The sequence below is a fragment of the Hyalella azteca genome, unplaced genomic scaffold, assembly GCF_000764305.2.
Source record: "Hyalella azteca isolate HAZT.00-mixed unplaced genomic scaffold, Hazt_2.0.2 contig12682, whole genome shotgun sequence".
Classification (NCBI taxonomy): domain Eukaryota; kingdom Metazoa; phylum Arthropoda; class Malacostraca; order Amphipoda; family Hyalellidae; genus Hyalella; species Hyalella azteca.
The window spans coordinates 269,239-296,617 of NW_025942634.1; the positions used below are offsets into that span (position 1 = coordinate 269,239).

Sequence of the window (27,379 nt, forward strand, 5' to 3'; positions counted from 1 at the left end):
AGCATTTGATCATTATTTGCTTTTATTTAGAATCTGCAGCCCAGGCTCCCTGAGCTAATCAATATTGCTGAGGTTGCCGCTCCTTCCGTGTTGTATTCTGCAGCGCTGTCAGGCACACATATTCACTGGCCGCTCATTTACATGCTGATATTTATGTTGTTGAGTATCACGGTGATCGGTGAATCAACTGATAGTGAATTATATATTTTAGTTATCAAAAGACCAGGAATTGAAATTTTGAGTGTATAGCTTATATGATTTCACGTTCTCTTTAATGTTGATTATGTACTTCATCTATGACTAGGATTATAGAATATCACTAAATCGGGAAGATGTCGCTCATGATATTCTCATGTGGACTCTCGTGACTGTAAGAATAATTTTAAATACCGTTGTACTTTTCACCACGCCTCAATCATTGTTTCTGAATGAGGAAAATGTATGGAAATATTCAGTTTTTTGGCTCTGATTGAGCCGAACAGATAAGTAAAATTTCGTGACTGTATTACTTGGGACGTTAAAATATTTGGCAGAATTAATAGTTTGAAAATAGTTTGTTGATGGACGATGGCCTCCATAGCTTCATATGGGAATCTTTGGTTGATGGACGATGGCCTCTATAGCTTCATATGTGAATCTTTGGTTGATGGACGATGGCCTCCATAGCTTCATATGGGAATCTTTGGTTGATGGACTGTGGCCTCTATAGCTTCATATAGCTTCACATGTCCAGCTACGTAACGTGTGCGCTAGGTAAGGCATGCGCGGTCATTGCACACGATCCAAAAATGGGAGTTTAGCGAGGCTCCTGAAGCTCGTAAACTTTGCCTTGTTTGACTCCGAAGCTTGTCATGGACTGATTCTATTATAAGGATCTGCTGCACCATCACTCGCTTCTCCAAGCCTTACGCCTGCTAACGAATTGCTTTACTGCCAGTCTCGTGATTGCTGCTTGCCAATACTGGCAGTGCCTTGCTTCCTTCCTATTTTGTTGGTGAGTTAGTGACGTGTCGATGAACTTTCAGTGAGTCACCATGTAATAAATGAAGTGCGATTGCGTTGCGGTTAGATAAACACCTGTTTAAATTATTGAATCTTCCAATTTTGCATGTTATTCGTACCAGATTACTCATAGGTATTGCAGGTCGTGCCAGGTTACTCATGCTAATTATGGAGACCTTATTAAATTGCACTTGCCTTTTCGCGTAACTTGACTACAATCATTGTATGACAAAAAATGTAGGCTTACGGTTTTTCCGATTTGACTAGCAAATACGGGTCCAAAACATTGACTTTTAGCTTATGAATGCTCTTTTGAATCTTTTGACAGTGCTGCTACAGATCCATTATTTCGAATGGATCTGTATAATGAATGAATTAACGTAGATGTTGATGCAGGATTGTGGAATGTCACCTCAGCGTGTAATGCTGGTCATACAGATCCAGCTCATGGAGTACAGACAGGTTGATTAATATAATTTTGTTCGTACTAATTGCGATTAATTTGCTTATATTTGTTGCAGGGTGCGACCCCAGATCGCGCGCGAGGTGATCGAGATGTGCCGCGTGTGCACGTCTGTAACGCCCGGTGAGCCGCAGGTGTGGCTAGGGTCTGACAAAGCCTTCACGTACGACCACGTCTTCGACATGGACACGCAGCAGGAGGACGTCTACCACAAGTGTGTTCACGGCCTCATCGAGGGATGCTTCAAAGGATACAACGCCACCGTGTTGGCCTATGGGCAGGTGAGTTTTGAGTGAATATTTTAATTTTTGGACGCCATATAGTAAATAAGCTAAGTAAAAGCTAGTAAAGAGCTTTTATGCAGCGTAAAATTTCTTGACGCTAGTAAAAGAGCTAAGTTATAGCTAGTGAAGCAGCGCGTGTATGACCAGTTTAAAGGTCGTGACCGGAAATCAGCACGCACCCAATTCCAATTCGAGTAAAGCTTCACGATTATTGCTTGATGACTCGTGAATATCCCTCCCAAGTTCAGTTATAGTTATCGACTACCGGTACTGTTTATGGAAAAGTGAATACACTACAACGTGCATCCGTGTAAAAAAAATTATACCATTTTTACTCACGAATAATTGACCAATGCCTTTGCCGAGCTAGAGTCGACGTTTTCGACCGCTGGAAATGAATTCATTTTACCATGCACGAATGTTGAGTTTCACAACCTCTGCGTGTTGAATTAGATAATGTTGAGTTAATCATATGTTTCATGTTGATTTCAGACGGGGTCTGGCAAGACCTACACGATGGGCACAGGTCTAGAGGTGGACTCGTTGTCTGCAGACCTTCAGGGCATCGTGCCCCGGGCCATGAACCATCTTTTCGAGGGCATCTCCCAGAGAAGAAGGGAGGCTCTGGAACAACAGAAAACTCCGCCTGAATTTAAAGTCACTGCACATTTTATGGAGCTTTACAATGAAGAAGTTATTGATCTATTCGATCCTGCTTTCAAGGTATTGCATTTTGTAAATTCATTGTATTTAATAGATTTTTTCCAATTATTGCTTACTCATGGAGGACTAGGGTTCGTTTAATTTGACAATCATCGGCTAATTTTTATTGCCTTCAATTTGTTCTGCATGCAAGTTTGTATTGAATTGTTTTTAATCTACCACTCGTTCTCTATTTATCAAACCCGAATTAAATAAATACTTGATATCTGTTCATCATAACACGACTTAACTAACTGCAATATACATCACTTGCAGGGTGTGAGCTATAGAGCTCAGTTCTCATCCACTAATAAACAATCTTTAGTTTATTAATGTATTAATAACAAAACATCACGTATTATTTTATTAATGTATTAATAACAAACATGACTTATTATTTTCTTCATGTATCAATAATAAAGATGACTTATTATTTTATTCATGCATTAATAACAAACATGACCTACAGGGCATAGGCAAGAGCTCCGTCCGTATCCACGAAGACTCGAGCGGAGGCATTTCACTAATGTATTAATAACAAGCATCACTTATTATTTTATATATGCATTAACAACAAACATGACCTACAGGGCATAGGCAAAAGCTCCGTCCGTATCCACGAAGACTCGAGCGGAGGCATTTACGTGTCGGGGATCACGACGCGCGCCGTGAGCTGCGTGGAGGAGGCCATGCAGTGCCTGAGGGCGGGCGCTCTTAGCCGCACCACGGCCTCCACCAACATGAACGCTCAGAGCAGCAGGTCTCATGCTGTCTTCACCATCAACATCACACAGCAGAGACTTGCCGAGCCACAGGTCAGTTAATCTACCAACATGAACGCTCAGAGCAGCAGATCTCATGCTGTCTTCACCATCAACATCACACAGCAGAGACTTGCCGAGCCACAGGTCAGTTAATCTACCAACATGAACGCTCAGAGCAGCAGATCTCATGCTGTCTTCACCATCAACATCACACAGCAGAGACTTGCAGAGCCTCAGGTCAGTTAATTGTTTATATCATCAGTTAATCGCTTATATCATTAATTATAGTTGTATAATCACTTATATCATCAGTTATGGTAGTATAATCGCTTTTATCATCAGTATATCAGTTATTATAGGCAATAAATTATTAAATTATTATTGTTATTCAGTTATTTATTGTGGTAACGAAAGGCTTATTCCTTCATCAAGATCAAGTTACGGACTATTTCACAGTGTGAATGTATGTAACATAGTCGCTTTAATGAATACAAGAAATGTATCTCCGGAGCAACGGAAAACTTCTGGAGTTGCTAGCACAAAATATGGAACCTGATGGAAAGTTTAATAATAATAAATATAGCGGTTTCAGCGTTTAGTAGGCCGTAGGCCTGTCGCCGATTCTTAACATCGCAGAACATTCATAGTATTTTGCGGTCTCGAACTCGCAATTCACTGCTACATTTCTGCTGTGCTTAACCGCCCGGCCTCCTCGCCGATTCTGACCAGACACTGGCGCACAGAGCTGGGATCGAACCCGCGCCTCTCTGCGCCAATCCTGGTACTCTGAACTGTAACCACTGGCCAAAAAAAACTTACAATATCTATCATTGTTGACGACTACGTTGCTTTTATCACAGGATGGGGAGGAGGAGCAAGAAGGTCTGGGTGACAGCAGTAACGCGTTGCCTGAGTTTGAGACATTGACGGCCAAATTCCACTTCGTGGACTTGGCGGGGTCTGAGCGTCTCAAGAGGACGGGCGCCACGGGCGACCGCGCTAGGGAGAGCATCTCCATCAACTGTGGACTTGTGAGTGCAGCTGTGGACTTGTGAGTGCAGCTGTGGACTTGTGAGTGCAGCTGTGGACTTGTGAGTTGCGATTGTTACAAAAAATTGCATCAATTGTTACAAAACTGGCAATTGTTGCAAAACTGGCAATTGTTGTAAAACTGCAATTGCTGCAAATTTGGCAATTGTTGCAAAACTGGCAATTGCTGCAAATCTGGCAATTGTTGTAAAACTGCAATTGCTGAAAATTTGGCAATTGTTGTAAAACTGCAATTGCTGAAAATTTGGCAATTGTTGCAAAACTGGCAAACTTCGACAAGTGGAAAACTTGAAGACTTGGTCCGTTTGGTCTTGTGCGGTCTGTTTTTTAGTTCTACTATAAAAGCTATGTATGACCATTGTTTGCTATACGCGATTCAGTTAAGGTACAATCTATTTTTTGGTTTTGATGAGATTAGTACGTTAGTCCATCGCCTCCTATCTTCCAAAGTATTGATTAAGTAATAGTAGATTCTGAAAGCTCGTGAATGAATTAATCTCACATTCACGAGTAATTCTGATGTAACGCTTGTGAATTCATGTCACATTCACGAGTAATTCTGATATAACGCTTGTGAATGCTGCGTCTGTTTTTCAGTTAGCGTTAGGCAACGTCATCTCAGCGTTGGGCGACGTTACGAAGAAGGCTTCTCACGTCCCATACCGAGACTCGAAACTCACGCGACTGCTACAAGACTCCCTCGGAGGTGTGCTATTTAATATATGTTATTTTTATTTTAAATTTGACTTTGCACACAGACAACGATTCAATTTTTGTTGATTTTTATAATAATAATAAGTTTATAAAATAAGTTTATTAATATAAGTTTGATTTTTTCGGCAACTCGAACTTTACAAATCCGATGTCATAGCAAATATTCTCAATGAAACTTCCTCAAACCGCAATGATTAAAATCGTTAAAGTTATTTCATGAATTAACTTAGAAAAATATAACTCGGTACTCACTGCAGTGCGTGACAGAGAGCGCATTTTCTCGCCGACGAAAACGTGAAGTCACGGACGGACATGACGAGCACAATAGCGCCTTTTTTCCATAAATGAGAAAATGCGTTAAAAATGTGCAATTTTGCGTCTCAGGCGACAGCCAGATCAAAATCATATAGACTATTTCATGACTTAACTTGGTAAAATCTGCAATTTTACCTCTCAGGTAACAGCCAGATCAAGGTAATAAAAATTGTTTTATGAATTAATTAAGTAAAAATCTTCGATTTTGCGTCGTAGGCAACAGCCAGACTGTGATGATAGCGTGCATCTCACCGAGCGACACGGACTTTATGGAGACGCTCAATACGCTCAAGTACGCGAACCGAGCGCGCAACATCAAGAACAGAGTGACAGTCAACCAGGACAAGACTAGCAAGACCATCGCCTTGCTTAGGATGGAGATCCAGCAGCTCCAGATCCAGCTCATGGAGTACAGACAGGTGCGTCGAGTGCTGGTCATACAGCTGGAGTACAGACAGGTGCGTGGAGTGCTGGTCATACAGATCCAGCTGAGCGATGTTAAAGTCATTCTTTTTTTGATTTACTGCAGGGCAAGCGCGTTGTGAGTCAGGACAGCAGCAATTAATTTTCAGCGTAAACGTGGCGCGCCAAAACGATTATGCGTTTACTTTCAAGAAAATTAAAGTAATTATTTTTGTGAATTACGTACTGCAGGGCAAGCGCGTTGTGAGCCAGGACGGCAGCGAGGCAGTCAACGACATGTACCACGAGAACCAAATGCTTGCCGTCGAGTGCGGCAATTTACGCACGCGCGTCAAGGCGCTGCAAGAAACCATCGATGTTCTCACCGCCAAGAACACCGCACTGCTCGCTGAGAAAGCCACCGGCCAGTGGGTGTCTGCTGACGGTGACGACACAGAGGGCGCAGGATCAGACATTACAAGTCTGATACAGGGATACCTGCAGGAGATAGAGGAGCTCAGAGCTAAGCTGTGCGAGTCTGAGCAAGTGTGCCAGCAGCTCAGGAAGCAGGTCAACAACAGGGCCAATGCCAGGCTCTCTGTGTCACCCCTCGTACATGTGCCTATGTCGGGTGAGTCTTCGTTGCGTGTCGTTTTTTGGACTTTGTTCCATGTATTAATAATATTGGTCTAGTAATATTATTGTCTGAAATTATTTGGTTAATCATAGGTAACCCTATGCTACCATTTCATGTATTATTTTTTGGATTTTGTTCCATTACTAATAAAAATTCTATTAATATTATTGTCTGAAATAGTTTGTTTAAATATTGTTAACTCTATGCTACCATTTCATCTATTATTTTTTGGATTTTCTTCAATATGTTACTAATGTTATTCTATACCATTTATTTATTATTTTTTGGGGTTATGTTCCATGTATTACTAATATTATTCTATTAAAATTATTGCCTGAAATAATTTGTTCAATCATAGGTAACTCTATGCTGCCGTTTCATGCATTATTTTTTGCATTTTGTTCCATATATTACTAATATTATTCTATTAATATTACTGTCTGAAATCATTTTTTCGTCATTGGTAACCCTATGCTACCTTTGATCATTGATATAACATTACTATTTATTATCGAGTATCAACCATCAATTCCATCGGGGAAGAACGTCGCAATGAGTAATCGTATTAATTATAATTGTATTCATGAGCATTAATAATGTCTGTATCGTATAAGCATCATTACGGTTTAATTTGAAGGTTAATTTCCTTCGCGTGTATTAGGTGCAAGCCTGATTCGGATCGAATTATTTTTCTTGTATATTTATTTATTCGCTTTGCAGTAATTTTTTCGTATGCTGATTGGATTTGAATTTGTTAGCATCCAAATAGATTGCATTTGAATTTAATCAAATCCTTATGGATTGCATTTGAATTTGTTCGCATCCAAATGGATTGCATTTGAATTTATTATGGATTGCATTTGAATTTGTTCAAATCCAAATGGATTGCATTTGAATTTATTATGGATTGCATTTGAATTTGTTCAAATCCAAATGGATTGGATTTAAATTTGTTCAAATGCAAATGGATTGCATTTGAATTTGTTCAAATCCAAATGGATTGCATTTAAATTTGTTCAAATCCAAATGGATTGCATTTAAATTTGTTCAAATGCAAATGGATTGCATTTAAATTTGTTCAAATCCCAGGTTCACTGATCTATGGCTACAGGTTTAGGTAATAAATGTGATGATGCATGAAGCAAGCTACAAAATGCCTTAGCTCGCAGTTAAATTATCCAGATGGATTGCATTGGAATTTGTTCGAATTCAAATGTATCGGATTTGAATTTGTTCAAATGCAAATGGATTTGAATTTGTTCGCATGCCAGGTTCACTGATGGAGGGCGTGGAGGAAGGCAGCGGCCCCAACAGCATCGCTGAGCTCATCGAGGAGGCTAAGCACGACCTGCAAAAAGACATGCGCGAAATTTCCGCGCCCAAGAAACGGAAAAAGAAATTATCCCGTACGCTCTTCGGCCCCGAGACCGTACACAGGAACAACGAAGACGCAGATACCGAGAATAATAAAGAGAACGAGACAGAAAACGGTGATGAGAACATGGAAGAAGGCGAGGCTGGGGAAGAGGTGGAGGATGAAGAGGAGGAAGATGAAGAAGAAAGTTCAGATGAAAGCAGTGAGGATAAAGGTGAGGAAACAGATATTGTTAGAGGCAAGGTTTTTTCATTGGTGTTTGTGTTTTTGTTTTTGAAATTGAAGAGAAAAGAAATTTATTTCTTGAAAGTTATAATTATAATTAATAAATAAATTAATATATAATGATCATCATAATTGTCACGACACAGCTCACTTAATAGTCGTATCTTGCGTTGTGATAAGTGCATCAATAGATAAATTTGAAGCTTACCAAGTTAATAAATAGAAGTTCTCTGCAAACAACTATTATTGTAATAACACTTTAATTATTTTGTAATAATTCTTAGTTTTCATACAATAAAAGTATGATCGTCTTTTGTCTCCTTTCGTGGCTGAGAGGATAAATTGTCGAGTCTTCATGGTCTATGTAATCCTAATTAAATTTTTATCCTAATTAAATTTTAATCCTAATTGAATTTTAATTCTAATTATATTTTAATCCTAATTATATTTTCTGCATTTCTCTTCCTCGTTCTCGCCTCAGAGGACGACTCAGACGAGGAGTTCTGTTCAGGTAGTTCTTGTGGTGAACCTGCTAGTTTAGTTCAATTTTATTAATGTTTTAATTGTTTATTAATTGCTTTATTGTGCATTGAGCTACACCGTCGAAGCTTTAGTTCCCGCCATTCTACTTCACAACTTCTCACCTCTTTGCCCCTTTTTTCCTCAATGTTCTCTTCTGCTCTTATGTTATCTCCTTTTATTTTGTTTCCTCTTCTTTCTGCTTTCTCATATTTTTTGCCTTCTACTCTTTTTAGCTCCTTTTTTGGCCTGATTATTTCAGCTTCTCCCCAGAAATTTTTCCAGGTTTTAGCTCCTCTATTCCGTGTCCCGGTTCTCCGACTTTTATTTTAGCACAACTAGGCTTTTGTTCGGTAATTTCTTCACTTATATCGTGTATCGTTAAGCAATAATGAGCTCTGAGACATACAGTCCCTCCATCAGTCTCTTGAGTGCTGTTTGTGGGTAGTGGCCCGCACAACCTTCGTTATTATTCATATAATAATAATAATAATATTGTCCTTTATATTATTATATATTATTTAGCCTCGTCCAGTCACCTACCGCTCCTATAATATCCTCACTTTCAATTATATATTTTGCATTCCTATAAATTATCATTTAACTGCCTATTCGGCTTCTAGTGGCAGAGTGTTGTTATAGATGCGTTTTTAAACGAACCATGTGATGGAGAATTCATCACTGTTTTCTAGAGTACACGAAGTTGGGCAACACTGTGAATATAGAATATATAGCAATGTCAGCAACATTGATCGATTTAATATTGATTAAATATAAAGAATTCTTAGTAAGTGACCACCTAAATAAATATTTTGTAAAATTTCACTGTAGAAATAAATCCTTAGTTTTCATTGCATTAATCAATATGTATCTATTTGTCTCGTGTCGAACCATACATTTATTTTTCTCGTGTCATGCCTCTGTAAATGTCACTGTAGTTCTTCATATCTAACACGTCGTGTCTTTGGAGCCATTCACTGCCTTGGAATTTTGGTCGCAATAGGATAAAAAAAATACTAAAATCACTTGTTTGCTTGAATCGCAAGTTAACCAGGAATTTAAAAGCTAAGAAAATGCTACAAAAATTCTACAAAGTGATCTACGCATTTTAGAATCCCTGTATATATTCAATCAGAAGCCTAGTCTGAATGCCGCTTTTAGCTCCTTTCCTCTTGAAATAGTGAATAGATAGGCCGTTTACGTTTACTAGCATTATTTTCATGTCTTATCTATTTATTTTTAGTGCATTTTACTTTACTAATTGATTTATTTGTGTTTCTAGGACTGAACTTTTTCTGAACAGAATTTTGTGTTTTGAACTGACGATGGAGCTGGACTCCGAAACGTTTTCTCTTATAAAGATATGGTGAATTTTTGTGGTATTTTCTTTGCTTATAAATTCCTGGAAAAAAATACGAATCAAGTTCCTGGGTTAATAAATACCCTAAAATTAGCTAGACACCGCTTATAAGGTGGCTTATAATCTGCACGGTAAAATAATACATATCCTACATGTTTACAAGCATATATCTATTACACCTTTTGCTTTTACATCCTCAGTTTAAATGACTCCAAGATAATCATTTTGAAAGACCACTTTATTTATTAACTTGAGTATAATTTTTTTTGCTCTTACATCGTCAGTTTAGACGCATCTAAGATATTCATTGTGCAAGACCATTTTATGGTCTTACAAATTTATTTTATCATTATTTATTTCATTAATCATTAATTAATGAAATCAAATCAATAATTTTATTTATTACTTTAACTATAATCCCCCCGCAGAGAACTACAACGAAGAGCTAGCAGACCTGACGAGCGAGATCTCGCTGAAGCAGAAGCTGATCGAGGGGCTGGAGCAGAGCCAGCGGCGTCTGGAGACCATGCGCCAGCAGTACGAGGAGAAGCTCGCTGTACTTATGAACAGGATCAGGGCTACGCAGGACGAGAGGGATAAGGTATTATTCTTGTATTAATTCTGGGATTATTCTCATATTAATGCTGCTCATATTCGCATATAGATGCTGCTTTTATGTTCATCTTAATGCTGCTCTTATTCTCATCTCAATGCTGCTCATATTCGCATATAAATGCTGCTCTTAGGTTCATCTTAATGCTGCTCTTATTCTCATGTCAGTGCTGTAACGTCCCTGTAATAATTGTTTGTTTCTCATATTAATGCTGCCTGATTCTCTGGTTAATGCGGTCTTATTTTGTAATAATGAGCTCTTGTTTTCGTCTTACCGCGGTCATTTTCTCATATTGATGTACTTTTATTCCTGTCGTAAAGCAGTTTCAATCTCGTATTATTGTTTTCTTGTTCTTATATGAATGCGATCTTATTATCGTCTTGGTGCGCCTGCAATTGATGTTCTCTTCAGGAAAATCGAACTATTTAGTAAATTTGTAACCGATATAAGTTGGGTTTAATTTTCTTAGAGCCAACATCAAAGTTAAATAACATAATATGGAAACAATTTTTAGAGCGGCCCTCCATTTACTTTTTGGTCAGTCTATTTAATTATCGAAAAGAAATTTTCCAATAGTTACTTGTCTAAGACTTTTGTTGAGAGAGGATAAATGTAGTCGATATGTGAACTGTGTACTTGCAGACACTTAGCTGGACGTATGATTTTACTTTTCCTCCATGTAAGTTTGACTGATAAACATCTTTCGCACTCACGGCTCCTCTGCCAACGCTGTAACTTTACTCGTCGAAAATCATTGTTCTGAGACTCCAACGCTGTTACTTTTTCAAGTGACAAGGATAACTCTGGTGACGACAAAGCATAACGCTGTTACTTCTTCTCAGGTGCTGTCTAACTTGAAGCCTGGCGGTAACGCTGGTGACGACAAGGCTAGGCAGATCAAGCTGGAGTACGAGCGCAAGATCGGGCTGCTGCAGAAGGACTTGAAGAAAATGCAGAGCGCGCAGAAGGAGCACGCCAAGGTTATGAAGGAGAAGACCCAGCACGAGCGGCAGCTCAAGGCGCTCAAGGCAGACCTCGCCGACATGAAGAAGGCTAAAGTCAGGGTGAGTGGACGGTATAAAGAGGGCCAAAGTCTGGGAAAGTGGTCGACTTGGAGGCTGAAGTCAGGGTAAGTGCCGACGTGAAGAAGGCTAAAGTCAGAGTAAGTAGTCATTAAAAAATATTTAATGAAAATGTTTTATATTTCTTTTAAATTCTAGCTTTCCTTATTACCAATTGGAATATATGCATTTTTTAGGAATTGAAAGTTCTTTTTATTAATTGGAATATAATTTCTATTAATGGGAATATATATATATATATATATTTTTTATTTGTGGGAATATATGTTCTTCTTCTTTCCTTAGCTAATGAACAAAATGAAGGAGGATTCTTCGCGCGCGAAGAAAGAAGACGTGAAGAAAAATCGCGAGATCGCGCAGCTGCGTAAAGAGACGCTCAAGAAGGAGAATCTCATTAAGAACCTCGAGGCTGAGAACCGCCTTAAGAACATCGTACTTAAACGCAAGACTCAGGAGATCGCCGTGCTCAAGAAGGTTCCTCGCCAGGGACTCAGCGATAAAGCCTCTGGCAGGATAAGAAAAAGTGAGCCACTGATTAAGATATAAAATCTATACCGTACATAGATTTTAACATATAAAATATAAAATGCTTGGAAAAAATATAAAAAGTATATGTACAATGAGAACAAAAAATCAAAATATATATGATAGAGATTAAAAATTTTATTTGATTTCAAATATTTGGTGAACTTGCGATTTTAAATTATCTAATACATAAATTTTAATATATAATATCAATTGCATGAAGAAAATGTGGAAATTACAAGTACAACCAGAACAAAAATTCGAAAGATATACGAAAGAGATTAAAACTTTTATTTGCTTCCAAATACTGGGTGAACTTGCGATTTTAAATGATCCAATACATAAATTTTAATATATAATATAAAATGCATGGAAAATGTAGAAAGTACATGTATTATCATAACGGAAAATCGAAAGATACAAGAAAGAGATTAAAACTTTTCTTTGCTTTAAAATATCTGGTTTACTTGTGATTTGAGGAGATGAATGATCTAAGTTTTAGTTTGTTTGGTGCGCCATACTTGGACATTATCGCTTAATAAGTATAGACTTCGAGTATCTATATCGTGTCTATGTTAGTTTCTCTTCCATTCTACCTCACTGCTATGGGCTGCCGCAGTTCCAACTTCATGTCTCATTCATTTATTTCTTCTCATCCTTGATAAAGTCGGATTTTTGTAATCTATTTACGGTGTTTGTATGGCCGAGTCTTGTAAATTATATTATTCCATACAGAGATCGATTCATACTTTTTCACGCCATTACAGATATTTTGTGCAGCAATTTCCTCTTAATAATTTCTCGTCTCGAATCTTATTATTTTATGGCATTACCGATTTTTGTAGAACAATTCCATCTAAATAATTTCTCGTCTCGAATTTTATTATTTTTTAACAGCATCACCAATTTTTTGCAGAGCAGTTCCATGTTTGTAATTCTTGTCTCGAATCTTTTTTTTACAGCATTACATATTTTTTTGTAGAGCAATTACACGTTAGTAATTTCTGGTCACGTTATTTGCCATATTAATATGAAATTTATTGCAGAAGGCCTACAGCCCAGCCTGGTGTACTCCCCCAAAGCCGCGAAGCAGAAGTGGCAGCAGCTCGAACAAAACATCAATAAAGTCGCGTATAACAAGCAAACCGTCAGCAGCCTCGAGCGAGACATGGACAGGTCTGGCGCTATTATTGCATACACTAATACACTAATGTATTATTGTATACACTAATACACATTGCATACACTAATAAAGCAATACATCAATAAAGTCGCGTATAACAAGCAAACCGTCAGCAGCCTCGAGCGAGACATGGACAGGTCTGGCGCTATTATTGCATACACTAATACACTAATGTATTATTGTATACACTAATACACATTGCATACACTAATAAAACAATACATCAATAAAGTCGCGTACAACAAGCAGACCGTCAGCAGCCTTGAGCGAGACACGGACAGGTCAGGCGCTGTTATTGCATACACTAATATAATTCACTAGTAAAATACACTAGTAGAATACACTAGTAAGATACACTAGTATATACACTAGGATAATACTCTCTAATAAAATACACTAATAAAATACACTAATAAAATACACTAATAAAATACCGAGTGGTAAACTATTCTCTACCTCTTAGAATTGTGTCAAAGTCACTTTCATACACTATTTTAGTATGATTGGTTGAGAAGTAATCACATATCTTCGAGATTTCTAGGTATTTCTAAATTTTTCTATGGTGAAAGAGTATTCTTAGCTGATGGAGATTTCTAGGACGATTATTGTAGTTCCTTACATTAGAGAGACAATATTTTTACTCTGAATTACTTCTCATTTGTCGGTTTTCTATAAAATAATTTTGTCTTCTGTGCCCAAAGACGCGTGTGTGTGTGGGGATAAAAAAAATATAATTAAAAAATATAATATAATCTCCTGGTAAAAAATATCACAAATTTCTTCATGTCCGCGACAGGATGCTTCTTTGGAACTTATCTCCCATCTTGATATCGCTCAAAACTCTAGCAAGAAACCTGCACCAAAGGTTATATTTGGCTATTTATTATGATATTGCAGCAGTTTTTTATTTAGTGGCATCTTCACTGCCGCTCATAGACTATTTATTTAGTTTATTAGCTCTCTGCTTTTGAGTAGTGGATAGTTGGAATCAGTTGCCTAAAAACCACGAAAAGCATCAACGGATGTTTTTGAATCCTCAAACCATGAGGGGAATATTTAGGTTGCGATAGCTAGTATTAAATATAGCGCCATTTGCTGCTAGATAGTTACAGTTTAGTTTTAACATTTACATTAAAATTTAAATTTTAAACACCGATCCAGTTCAATTAGACAAAACTTAGATTCGTTCGACGTTCATTTTAATAAAAAATCGATCTCCGTTCAATATTTTTTTATCTATATAATAATGTTTTGATCCATAAAATTTCGCAGTCTCCTTGTACCTCTCCTTTCAGCGGTTGAAATTCTTTATCGTGATCGAGTTTTTTGCCTATCGAAAAGTGTCCATAATTTCTTAAGTTTCTCGCTCACCTGTGTAAAATCTCTTACCTTCTCTTATTAGCGCATTTTCTCATTTATGGAAAAAAGGCGCTATTATGCTCGTCATGTCCGTCTGTCCGTCCGTCTGTATGTCTATCTATGACTTCATGTTTTCGTCGATTTTGAGAAAATGCGCTCTCTGTCACTAACTGCAGTGAGTACTGCGTTATTATTTTTTTGCGAATTTCTGTGAATCCTCTTATCATTGTAAATTTATCTGCGTAATTTATTAATTCTCTTATTTTAAATATGCGTAATTTATCCATAAAATATGACTACAGATGGCTGAAGGAGCGCGAGACGCTGAGCAGGCAGCTGGACAAGGCGCTCAGACGACGCGAGCGACTTGACCCAACCAACGCTACACAACTCAGTGACCTCAACGACCAGGTGCCTTAACTATTTACATAACTAAATAACTCTCATAATATTACTTTAATTACTGGCCTTGGGCCTATTTCTTCAGTGCCGACCCTTCTATTCTATTCTTAACCTCATAAGCCTGGTCCACGATTAAAGTTTAAAGTTAAATTGTGTATTAGATCGCACTTGTCTAACGATCCGGTGCCTTAACTACTTACATAACTTGATAACCTTCAGAATATTACTTTAATTACAAATATTTAACTTCGTAAGCCTGGTCCACGATTAAAGTTTAAAGTTAAATTATGTATTAGATCGCACTTGTCTTTTGTCAGGCAGTGTTACTCAATCCAATCGTTTTAAATAACTTTAATAATATTACTTTAATTACAAATATTAAACTTCATAAGCCCGGTCCGAGATTATAGTTGAATTATGTATTAGATCGCACTTGTCTTTTATCAGTCTGCGTAAATAGGTTGTCGGAGAAGCAGTTCCGCTCTTTAGTTGTGAATTTTGCTGTACGAAAGAAATTTTATTGTAGTTAATTTTTGTTACTGCATCTTTTCTGTCTCTTAACTAAGAAATAATGTATTTTCAAATTATGAAAAATATGTCATAATGTGGGATTTTCAATCATAAAAATAATCTCAATCATCTCGAATAGTTATTTGTAACGAAATCTCGGCACCGAAACAACGTGTCCGTTCTAAGCGAATAAAAATTAATTTAAAAAAATTGATGAAAAGTTGGAAAATATGAAATGTTTCTTTGTGTTGTCAGGTGGACGGTCTGCGTGCGAATATCAACTACATTCAGGAGAACATCGCTGAATGTCAAGAGAACATCGTGGCCATGGAGGAGAACAAGGTTTGCATTTTGTTCATATTATCATATGTTCCAATTATTTTAGTTCTATATTAAAATGTTGATGTGTTTTATTTTGTATTTTTGAAAGTTTCCTGTAGCCACGAGAAAATTAGAACTATACTCCTGATTTTAAACATACTTAAATCGAATAATTCAAACCATTTAATAGCTTATCGATCACAAAACTTCAAATTAATATTAATTAATAATAATTAATTAATGTTGTAAGCCGAGCTCGGACTCGGGCCAAAGTTGTGCGACGGCTAAAAAACATATTTTTCGAAGAGGGTTCACATTAAAGATACCTTATCAAGTTTCTTACAAATTTCAAGATAATTCAACCATTCATGAATATGCCTTGGCGCCGACAACTCCGGGCACTCCAGCAGAATATTTTTGACAGTGTGTGGCAGTATGGTGATGTATACGGTATTGTGCAGGATGGTGACCCTGAGAGCCTGACAACAGCAGTGTCAGGCGCGTGCATGTCAGCAGCAGAGAGTGAATACATCATCAGCAAGCTGATCACCATGACTGTCAGCCAGGCAACTCTCGCCGCGCAGAAGCAGGCAGCCATCGCCGAGCTCGAGAACAGGATGAAGCAGGTACAGCATTAATATTTTTATATACGCTCGTAAAATTAAGCAAATTCCCTGTATTTATTCGCGCGTAAAATTGATCAAATTTTCTGAATCTACTCGCGCGTAAAATTTATCCAAATTGTATCTATTCGCGCTTAAAATTTATTTAGTTAAATATAGAGTTCAATCATGTTCGTGTGTAAAATCGTTCCAATTCTTTGTAAAAAATCATTCAATAATATTCACACTCAAAAAAATCAATCATATTCACACTCAAAATTCATACCATTCTCTTTAAAATTCCATCATATTTGCGAGTTTGGGCGAGACTTTAGCCGTTACTGCTAACTTTTTTTTAGTATAAATATTAATAGTATTTGGATGTATCGGGCTTGCGAATAATTTTGATTTTGAAGCCAAATGTTTTAATCGTTGGCTCATTCAGGCTTGAATTTCCGATGGAAATTTATGAATACTAAATCATTTGAAGACGTTCACCTCGTTGACAAACATGCAGCGTGCTAAGTAATGTTCTTTCAAATTTATAGGCTACTTATGATGCCATCGATGGGGCAAAAATCTATCCTCATTGGCAGGCATATATCACTCTATATTACGTTTTTCATCATGGATACGTTTTTTCCGTTCTATATTACATTTTTTCGCTCTATATTTTTTTTCGCTCTGTAACTGGTTTATTTTCTCTCTATTACGTTTTTTTCTATATATGAGTTTTTTTCGAGCTATAGCAGTTTTTTCGCTGTATTTTCGTCATATATCACGTTTTTTCACTATATGACACGTTTATTTTCACGATATATGCCCAGATGGAGCAGAACACGACAGTCCAGGAGCAGCTACTGGCCCATGTACTGGGTAACCCCAACCATGAAGTGTTCAGCCTCATGAGCTCCCTGCTCGCCGGCGACGCCTCCAACTCCACGGACTCTTCTCGCTCGCCTTCACCGTCCGAACAGCGGTAAGATGTCACGACAGCCAGCGTCGTAACTTATTATATTATTATTATTAGTATTAATATTAATGTTCAGCGGTAAGAATGTAAGATGTGACGCCAGCGTCTTAACTTATTTATTACATGCATATCTTTTCTTGCCAGTCTGTATTATTTGTTTGTACAGTCAGCTAAAGAAGATAGTTATCCCTAAAAGCTTCGTGTATCGTTGAGTTGTGCTCCTTTCTTGATGGACAGTTGATTTCTACCATAAAATTTCAAAGTACATTATTTCAGGGGGCGATGGAAATAGATAAAATTTTGTACATGTTGATATGTTAATAAACTTACAAGAAAGTTCTTTGTACATGAATGAAATCGATTTAAAGATCTGGAAACGTTTTTTTGAATCTAATCTGACTGCTTGATATTCACGTTTATAACAGACGGTTTATTTTTATTTCCATATAATTACTGACTTTATGAGCTTTACATTTCTCTCAGTATCGTTTTTGTTCTATTTCCATACTATTCTTGAGCAACAATCTGTCCGTTTCATCGTAGTACTTTAAAAAATTACTTGCCTCCTCCCAAAAACTTCTCGTATTGCTTGACTTATCTTGAATGTTTTGTTACTCATTCGTGAACTTGCTTTGAATTTCGGACGCAGTTTAGTCCAAATGTGTATACAAATTTTTGACTCGTACGGTACGTTTTTTGACCAAGTCTTAGAGATTTGGCTGGCTTGGTATCTATTATTACATTATTTTCACAAAACTTTTTGAACAATGATGTTAGTATTTAAAATTATCCTAAATTCTAACGACATCTGTCTGCTAGTTGTCGCTCAATCGACTGTGAAACGTTGACAAATAACTAATCATTAAAAAACAGTTAATCATTGCCGTTTATTTAAACGTGCAGAAGTTCTTTATCTGTATCTTAATGGACAATATTTTGCTGTTTAAATTATGGAAGAAAATTCGTTATCACATACAACCGAGAATGACTGAACTGAAGCGACTTTGACTTGAAATTAAAGAAACGGCATTCTTATATTCATTTATTATTTATTTTTTTATAATTTTTATCATTAAGTCGGCCAAGTTATAGCCTGTCATTCAACATCAATTACTTCAGGTATTCTAGAGTCCAGTCGTTATTCTTAGATGAACACCCTAAACAACACAAAACTTACCCTTATAACTACCGTTGGTTCTTTAGATCTCCCTTCTGCATTGTTTATTATAGTTTTTCCTAGTAAATTATCATACGCCTGTAGATTATTTCTTCGTGTACAAACTGAGATAATGTCATATTTTCACGAGGTTTTCGCACGGTTGCTCGTTCTTAAGTGCATACCTACTTTATATTTAGAATTAAGTGTACAATGGCATCTGCCGTTGGTGTCTATAAAGCATAGTTTCTGTGCATGCCTTTAGTGAGACAGTTAGTTTGTTGACGAATTATCTAATTGTATATCTCTCCTCCCCTCTCTACCTCCCTCTCTCTCTCTCTCCTCCCCTCTCCTTTCTCATTCTGCTCTCCTCTCCCTTCTCATTCTGCTCTCCCTCTCTCTTCTCATTCTGCTCTCCCTTTCCTTTCTCATTCTGCTCTCCCTTTCCTTTCTCATTCTTCTCTCCCTTTCCTTTCTCATTCCGCTCCCCTTTCCTCTCATTCTACTCTCTCCTTTCTCATTTTGCTCTCCCTCTCCTTTCTCATTCTGCTCTCCCTCTCCTTTTATTCTGCTCTCCCTCTCCTTTTATCATGCTATCCTTTTCCTTTTATCATGCTCTCCCTCTCCTTTTATCATGCTCTCCCTTTCCTTCCCCTCTCCTCTCCTCTTCCCTCTTCGTCCACTTTCACCCGTGCCGACATCCACTACACGGAGCTTTCTCTACATAATCAATTTCTTCCTACATCAACCATTTTCTTCTATCTTCTCTCTCGTTGGTCTCTAATGCATTCGCTTGTATTGTAACCCAAAAATTCGACTAATTTTTCCGTATTAATTCATCGTTTGTTCGTGTTCTTTCCTGCTTGATATTGTGTTATGATTTTTGTAAGTTTATTAATTCATTTCAACAAGCATTCATCCTTTACTTCAACTACACATTGTATGTCTGCATGATTATTAGCATCATTTCTTCTTATTATCGTACAATTCGCATCTTGCCCAATGATCCAAGTACTCACCGTTGAATTGTTGTGAATTTTCATTAAGAGAATGAATTTCATTCATCTGCCCTACAATATGACAAAATTCCGGTGAAATATTTTCAAATCAAAAATTTTCGTATTATCATTTGTCGGAATTTTTTTGAGAGAGGTTATATATGAATTTCTTGCCTGATTGTTTCAAGGTACATTAAAAATTCCAATTAAATATTATTTATAATACCCGGGCTACAAATCTCATATATGATCGTCCCACATTTATTTTGGAAATCATGTCGATGTGATGAACGATCAAACTTAAACCTTGAATTTTCGTATCTCTTTCCCATCCATTTTCGTTCATCACATAAACGCCACTCTTCGCTGTTAAAAACTTGTCGTACGTGGTTAATCATACACGTGTAATTCAAACCCTTAATACTGAACTACATTTTACATGTCACTGATATGCGTGTCACTGATATGCGTGTCACTGATATACGTGTCACTGATATACGTGTCACTGATATGCGTGTCACTGATATGCGTGCCACATATATACGTGTCACTAATCTTTATTTCGCTGTATTTTATATAAAAACATCTCACCTTATTCATGAGTTTCGCTCCCGCTGGTCGTTTCATCTTTTTTGATGTCTTCGCGCTTCCCACCCTCTCTGATGGCTCACACATTTTGATCACTCTTGCCAATTTTATTTCCCACTCCACATACTCTACTTGTGTCACATCTTGGCCCATGATGTTGACGTGTGTCATTTCTTTACCCTTTTAATGCCTCCATTCCTCGACTGTATTTTTATCTGTTGTTCTGGATTTCCCCATTTACTCAATAACTTATCTCTGTGCCTACCAATTGCCACGTTAATGCTGATTCTTGCTGACCGCTTTCAACGTCCTTTCCTTTTGGTGATTCTGACCGTTTTCCTTTTGATGATTCGTACTCACGATTTATACAAATTCCTTTCATTTCCTGTTTACTTGTTTTCTGGTTCACTCTTGGCTATATCTTCACGTCTATTTACTACACACTTTCTCCCATTCTTAACTGTTGGTCCGCACAAAATTCTCAATATTTTATCAACTTTTCTTTCTCCACTCACAATTTTATGCTTTGTGCTTCTCTTCTTCGTCTTTATCTTCCTTACTCATCTTCATTTCCTGTTCTTTTCTCCTTGCTCCCTCCTCCTCTCCCTCCTCTTCACTCTTCTCCCTCCTCTCCTCCCCTGCTCTTCTCCTCTCCTCCCCTGCTCTTCCCCCGTGTGCGGACACTTCACTCCGCCAGGCCCCTCGAGCCGCCTGCCAGTCCCGTGTACTCGAGCGACTCGCTGCTGCGACGCGACAAGGCGCGATGTCGTCAAGCCACGCCACAAGACATGCTTTTTTCTAACGGCAGTGACAGGTCCGGAGCTACGAGCGATGACGCTGCCTCCAGACCCTCATCACACCCCACATCTGCCAACAATACCATCAGTAGCACAATAGTGCCTCCAGCGGTCATTCCATCGGCTTTCCACATGTATTCTTCCACCTCGAACTTGCCATCGACTTTGCCATCCCTGAACGCCGCGGCGTCCTCGGCAGCGAGCAGCTGTAACCCCTCAGCGGCGTCCACGATAGACCCGCGCATGACGACCAGCTTGGACGGAGCGCTGGGTCGCAGTGACAGCGAACAGTGGGCTATGAGGGCACCCAGGGGCGCCGTGCTCAACAAGTCAGTTCTTTAAAATTGTTTTCATTATCTAACTTAGTTAACAAGTAAGTATTTTAAATTTTTTTTTCGTGATCTAACTTAGTTAACAAGTGAGTTCTTTAAAGTTTTACTCCTGCTCTAACCTAGTTAACAAGTGAGTTCTTTAAAGTTTTACTCCTGCTCTAACTTGGTTAACAAGTGAGTTCTATAAAGTTTTACTCCTGTTTGAACTTGACCGAGTTCCTTAGCCCTATACAGTGGTGGATTGCATTTGTAATCCATTTCTACGATAATCGACCGTATAACCGAACCGACCGAAAAGGAGACCAATCTGGCCAGTTTTTGCTTGATCTTAGCCTTTGGGAATGCTTTCTGAAAAGAGATATTCAAAAAGCGTAATGTCCCTCAGTAATTATCTTGTGCAGCCACAGATGCTCTAATCCTGATAGCGTGTGTTGGGTGTGTCATAATCGTTGCGTTTCGGCTATTCGTAGAATTATTCTCTATTGTTTTTAATCAATTAATTGCTCCCTTGCAAGCGAACTGAGTCTAGTGGAAGAAGATGAGTGAGTTAAGCTTCGCAAAATTCATTAAGTTTTGCACACGTTCTTATTACAAAGTAAAGATCGATAATTGTTTTCGTTAACAAGCGGTAACATTAGAGATTATCCATTGATTGGACAAATGATTTTCCTTGTATGTTCGTATCCATCATACCTGAGAATGAGAATGCACTTTTTAATTGAGTCGAAGCACTTTATTCAACTCAAGAACAAGGAACGCAATCCTCTTGCCATTGGTAGAGAGAAGTAGAAGTTTTATTTAGTAAAATGGCTCGAGCTGCTCGTCTATTGGAGTGTCTATAACTTTAAGCTAATAGTGTTACCTTATAATAATATAATATAATGTAATTATTTATAATATTATTATAAATGATTACAGAGATAATAAACATTAGGTATCGTCCGCGGATATGCATACACTTGAAATCAGCACTAATGCTGTTTTCACCAATTGACTGATTTCGTTTCGTTACAATATTCCATCATACATAATAATTGGCAATAAAACTCAAAAAAGTTTAACAACTGAAAAAGTTTGCATTTTTTGTTGATGCTACTGCGGTTGCCGTATAGGCCTATATGTGGATTAACCCTTCAGATCTTCAGTGCACTGTTTTAGACCTGAATTTATAAGTTATGTTCGCATTCTTGCATTTATGCTCGTGTCATATAATTTTGTTCCTCCGTTACTGGTCTGTATTGTCGAGTTCTCACTAAAAAAAATAATATACTCCCATGCTTATTAACCCCTGGCGAAACCCAATAAATTTGAAAAGTTAACAGTTCACCATTACGACGTTTTTAACATTAGTAATTCCAATGAGCATTATCTTGACTTTCTCCTCAATTTCTGTTTGTCTACAAGCATACTGGACATTTTAAGTATATTTATTCGAGGTTAATTTTGATCGATGCCCGTTGCGTAGATGTGAATGCACCAGCTATTATTATGGGTGGTTACCAAAGGTGGCTTACGTTCTGCTTGTTGGTGGCATTAATATTTTTTAATGATTTTTTGTTATATTATTAACATTTATTATTATTTACGTTCATTTGAGCGTCACTATTTAAGCCAATTTGGTGATGAAGTTTCTTTGTATGGTTGCAAAACAGAGGTAGATGTGGTCAGTGATTTCAGTCAGAAAGCATAACGATGTCTTGCTTTTATTTCGAGACATATATGCTCAAGTTTCATGAGGATATACTGTCGAACCCTATTCAATACATAAAAGATTTCTACTTTTGCATCAGATTATTTTCGAGAATTTGACACCATTTACCTCTGGTTTTGATCTAATTTATTCGAATTTAATTCAAAATGTTTGGGTTATTTATCTCATTACTGCTTGTTTGAATGCTAAGGCTTACGCTTACGTTACTAATGCTAACACTTGGTGGCAAATGCTCAGAGGTGGCGGGGGCGTCCGTAGAGTTTCTCCGAAACTCTCGCGCAAGTCAGATCCTTCCCCAGTGTCTGGGGCCTTGTTTCCCGCTTTGCTTCCTTCCCCACGCCTACATCGCAAAAACTTGCCCCTCAATAACGGGACAATAAACGGCGCTGGGATAGTTTTAACGCCCGTTATCAGTTATTCCAGACAGAACTCGGCGTAAGTACATAACCTTATTTATTATTATTCTGTACGAAGCATTTATCTTGGCGTCTGTTTCAAACGAACTTCGAGGGCACGTCACGCATAAGATTAATTTATCACTTATATTTATTTATTTATTTATATTAACTTAATTTATTTATCAATATCAGAGATATGCATCCTGCACGATATATGCTTTGATCGCATGGCTTGTGAAACTATTTAAGTTGTTTGGTTTTTAATGGTAAGGTCAGTGTTACTCGGGGATCATAATGTTTTAAATGCATTTAGAGGCTGAATTAAAATGTGCCTGTCATATCCATGCATGTTTGTCTGGTATTCACGTTAGGAAGAACACGAATAATTTGTCTGGTATGTAGCAACTGTTGCTACATCGCCATTTGCATTAACAACAACTACTGATTGCAATATTGAAGTAACATTAAAATTCCCCTTTTTAATAGTATTTATATAGCAAGTAACTGCTGCTATAATGTTTGCCTTTACCGCTTCTATAAACGCATGCACTCCAATTATACAGGGTGTTTCAGAATTAAGTAATCCTTTTAATTTGTTAATAAATAAAAAACTAAGAACGTTATGAAGTTGAAACTTGTTTTATTTAAAAAAAGAACATTTTTATGGTAATATTGTATCCTAGTTTTTAAATATAATATCTTTTAAATGCCCACCACAATTGTTTTGACAAAATAGGGCTCTTCTCGTCATTGCTTTCATAACCTTCATTAGTGTTTCTGACGAGAGTGCAAATTTTTGATATCCGCAAATTTTCGATAAAGATATTTAAATGTGTTTTTTGAAATGGATCCTGTAATCACGTTGAACTTCTGTTATTGACATCGTTATTGACTGTAGCGATAATTTTTGTTCTTTCTTCTTTGCTGTAGCGAATCATGATGAAAATTTAAGGCTTGATAATTAAACACGAATTTAGCAAGCTATACAGGATAATGACGTAACTATGATACAATATTACCATGAAAATGTTCTTCTTTTAAATAAAACAAGTTTCAACTTCATAACGTTCTTAGTTTTTTATTTATTAACAAATTAAAAGGGTTACTTAATTCTGAAACACCCTGTACTTCGCTCTGTTTGCATTATTGGTTTTAAGCATTACTTTGAGTTAAGTAAATATAATTACGTAGGTACTTAACCATTACACAATGAAGGCCTTTGATGCTACATCATAGTACTAATCTAACATATGTTTGCCAGACTTATCACGGTAAGGTTTCATATAACATTGTGTTTAGTTTTGCGTCTAATCTCCAAAATTTATTACGTTTTCTAAGCAAATGGAATATTGTTGCCACTCAATCACTCAGGAAACCTCGAACAAATCGGAAAAAAAATCTGACTGTTTGATGTATTTTATTCTCTACCTTTCTGTAGATAACGAAATTTGAGTGGTTCATTCAAGGTTCGGTAATGTTTTTAGTTTAGTTATCATTGACCTCCATGAGCTACCATTGTCCAATCGTTTTCCTCCATGAGGTACAAAATGTTTTCGTATCAGATTGTTATGAATCGTAATCATTATAGGTTCGCAATTCAGCAATGGTTCCTATACCTTCTTCCATGATTTTAAACCCTCTTTTTACAACACTTCTCTTTAACTTCACTTCTTGTCTGTTTGTCTGTCTGAATGTCTGCTACAAATCTTGTAATCAAAATTTAATACATTTCTACTTATCCTATCGATCTGAAATTTTGCACACTTGCGTAAAGATGGAGACAATGCACGAATTAAATATCTAAATAAATTATTTAAAAATTAAAGATTTTTTTTTCAAAATTAAAAAAATTAAAAAAAATAATTTTGTCAGCTACAAATCTTATAACTGATATTTGACACACATTTACCTGTCTAATTGATCTGAAATTTTGCACACTTGTGTGAAGTCAGAGGCAATGCATGAATTAATCAACAGAATAAATAATTTTGAAAAAAAATTATATATTAAAAAAATTTTATATATATTAAAAATTGGAGATACTGGATTCTTTGGAAGTGTTGTCTTATTAAAATAATTAAAAAGTTAATTTTTTTAATTTTTGAAAATTAGATGAGAAATTCATTGTACATCTCTAAGATTGGAGATACTGGATTCTTTGGAAGTGTTGTCTTTAGAAAGTAATTTTTAAACGTATATTATTAGGTACATCACCCTCGACTTGAACAATTTTTTTTCTCTGGCAAGTCAATCAAAAACTCTTTCTTCAAAATTTTCTCATTACTAGAAATATTAGCAAGTTTTTTTGTCGCCTGTTTATATTAATTTTATTAGTTGCTACTGGAGTTATAGAGAGTCACCGTGTCACGTATGTCATATAATTAATTACCATCTTGTTATGTATTAATAATGTTATTTCATAGGCCCTAGTTATAGTGCATCAATAACTCTTGTTTTACGAGTTGCTGTGTTGAGTTTCTAGTCGAAAAATACTTTTTTAAAATAATATATACTTTCGAAATATAAACAAGAATGATGTAGAATATACTGCATCATTGTTATGTTAGCTCATTGCAACGAAACAGAAGCTACAAAGTATGGCCGGTAGTCAAGTCATGATGTGGTTTTGAGTCAGAAATCACTTTTCTGTCAGAAATTACTTAATTAATTCTAAAATATCTTCCTGAAGTCAAAAATCACTTTTCAAGTCAATAAGTCACTTAAGTCCCTTTTCAAGTCAATAAGTCACTATTCTAGTCAATAAGTGATGATAAGTAACTTTTCAAGACAAACTCACTCACTCCTATGTGTGGTGGCCTACAGGGAGAGCGCGACAGAAGCGACACCTCCCGCCTCGCCAGGTTCGTATCGTCGTCAGGCGTCGAGAGAAGGCGACGTTTTCAACCGACTTACCTCAACCGGAACGTCAACCCGACACAACCGCCACCATACCGGCGTTATTAACCCCTACCAAGGCAGGGTATGGAACCTTAACATTTTCAGCCTTAGGTTGATTATAACATTTATATTATATTCAAAATGCTTGATTCAACATCCGATATTTTCAATTTTGAGCTTGACTTCCAACTAATATTGTGATTTCTTAGAATTCACGTTAGTGCATAAAATAATTATCGATTCATGTATTAGTGTTGAACTTTCTTCACCCACTGTCGTGCTGTGTCTATTATAGCTACGTATATCTTTATTTTATGTATCATATTTTAATTCGTGTATTAATAGTCTCGAGATTTCATGATCCTTGTGTGCAACGCCATTGTATTCCCCAAACGCACACAGTTTAAGCCTGGCATATCGAGGATCTCATTTGAATCTTAATTCTCAGTCCTATATTAGCAGGAACCCTCATTCTCATACTTGTTAGATTCACAATTACAATCCGCTACAGCTTTGCACCGTTGATTCTTCGGTATATAGTTTTTGACGTATTTTTGCTGCGTTCTGCAGTATTTTATACCGCGTTTTAGCTGTGTTTTTGACCATGTTTTTGCCATGTTATTTACTGCATTTTAGCCGTGTTATTGATTGCGTTTAGCCGTGTTTTTGACTGCTTTTTAGCCGTGTTCTTGATCGCCTTCACATATAGCCGTGTTATTGACTGAATTTTAGCCGTGTTCTGGATCGCGTATAGCCGTGTTATTGACTGCTTTTTAGCCGTGTTTTTAACTGCGCTTACCCGTGTTATTGACTGAGTTGTAGCCGCGTTTTATCCGTGTTTTTGACCGCGTTTAGCCGTATTATTGACCTCGTTTAACTATATTACACGAGCAGATCAGCCAACGGTCTGTGCTGGCCTGTACACACGTCGCTCAGGGCCACACCAAGGCGGTGCTCTCCGTCTTTGCCACCGAAGACAGGCTCTTCTCCGCTAGTAAAGGTTAATATTTTGCCGGTAACCTTCTTCTCTTCTTTTATTCCTGGTATATTTTGCACTATCTGATCCTAAGATCAATTATTTAAATGTTTGACATACCTTCGCTTGTCCCAGTATGTAAT

At 37.0% G+C, this 27,379-nt stretch overlaps 1 protein-coding gene across 1 annotated transcript in view; it reads left to right on the forward strand.

The window, feature by feature from the left end:
• LOC108669325 (kinesin-like protein KIF21B) overlaps window positions 1-27,379 on the forward strand; it is a 77,020-nt gene that overhangs the window by 39,311 nt on the left and 10,330 nt on the right. The window contains exons 2-23 of the mRNA XM_047883352.1: window positions 1,524-1,746; window positions 2,242-2,472; window positions 3,042-3,266; window positions 4,076-4,246; window positions 4,863-4,971; window positions 5,511-5,713; window positions 5,949-6,327; window positions 7,605-7,922; window positions 8,415-8,444; window positions 10,241-10,413; window positions 11,268-11,489; window positions 11,793-12,030; window positions 13,079-13,149; window positions 13,294-13,352; window positions 14,877-14,985; window positions 15,742-15,828; window positions 16,269-16,433; window positions 17,237-17,388; window positions 20,822-21,250; window positions 23,202-23,399; window positions 26,186-26,342; window positions 27,155-27,260. Of these exons, the coding sequence (XP_047739308.1) occupies window positions 1,524-1,746; window positions 2,242-2,472; window positions 3,042-3,266; window positions 4,076-4,246; window positions 4,863-4,971; window positions 5,511-5,713; window positions 5,949-6,327; window positions 7,605-7,922; window positions 8,415-8,444; window positions 10,241-10,413; window positions 11,268-11,489; window positions 11,793-12,030; window positions 13,079-13,149; window positions 13,294-13,352; window positions 14,877-14,985; window positions 15,742-15,828; window positions 16,269-16,433; window positions 17,237-17,388; window positions 20,822-21,250; window positions 23,202-23,399; window positions 26,186-26,342; window positions 27,155-27,260 (4,055 nt within the window). The remainder of the gene's footprint in view (window positions 1-1,523; window positions 1,747-2,241; window positions 2,473-3,041; window positions 3,267-4,075; window positions 4,247-4,862; window positions 4,972-5,510; window positions 5,714-5,948; window positions 6,328-7,604; window positions 7,923-8,414; window positions 8,445-10,240; window positions 10,414-11,267; window positions 11,490-11,792; window positions 12,031-13,078; window positions 13,150-13,293; window positions 13,353-14,876; window positions 14,986-15,741; window positions 15,829-16,268; window positions 16,434-17,236; window positions 17,389-20,821; window positions 21,251-23,201; window positions 23,400-26,185; window positions 26,343-27,154; window positions 27,261-27,379) is intronic.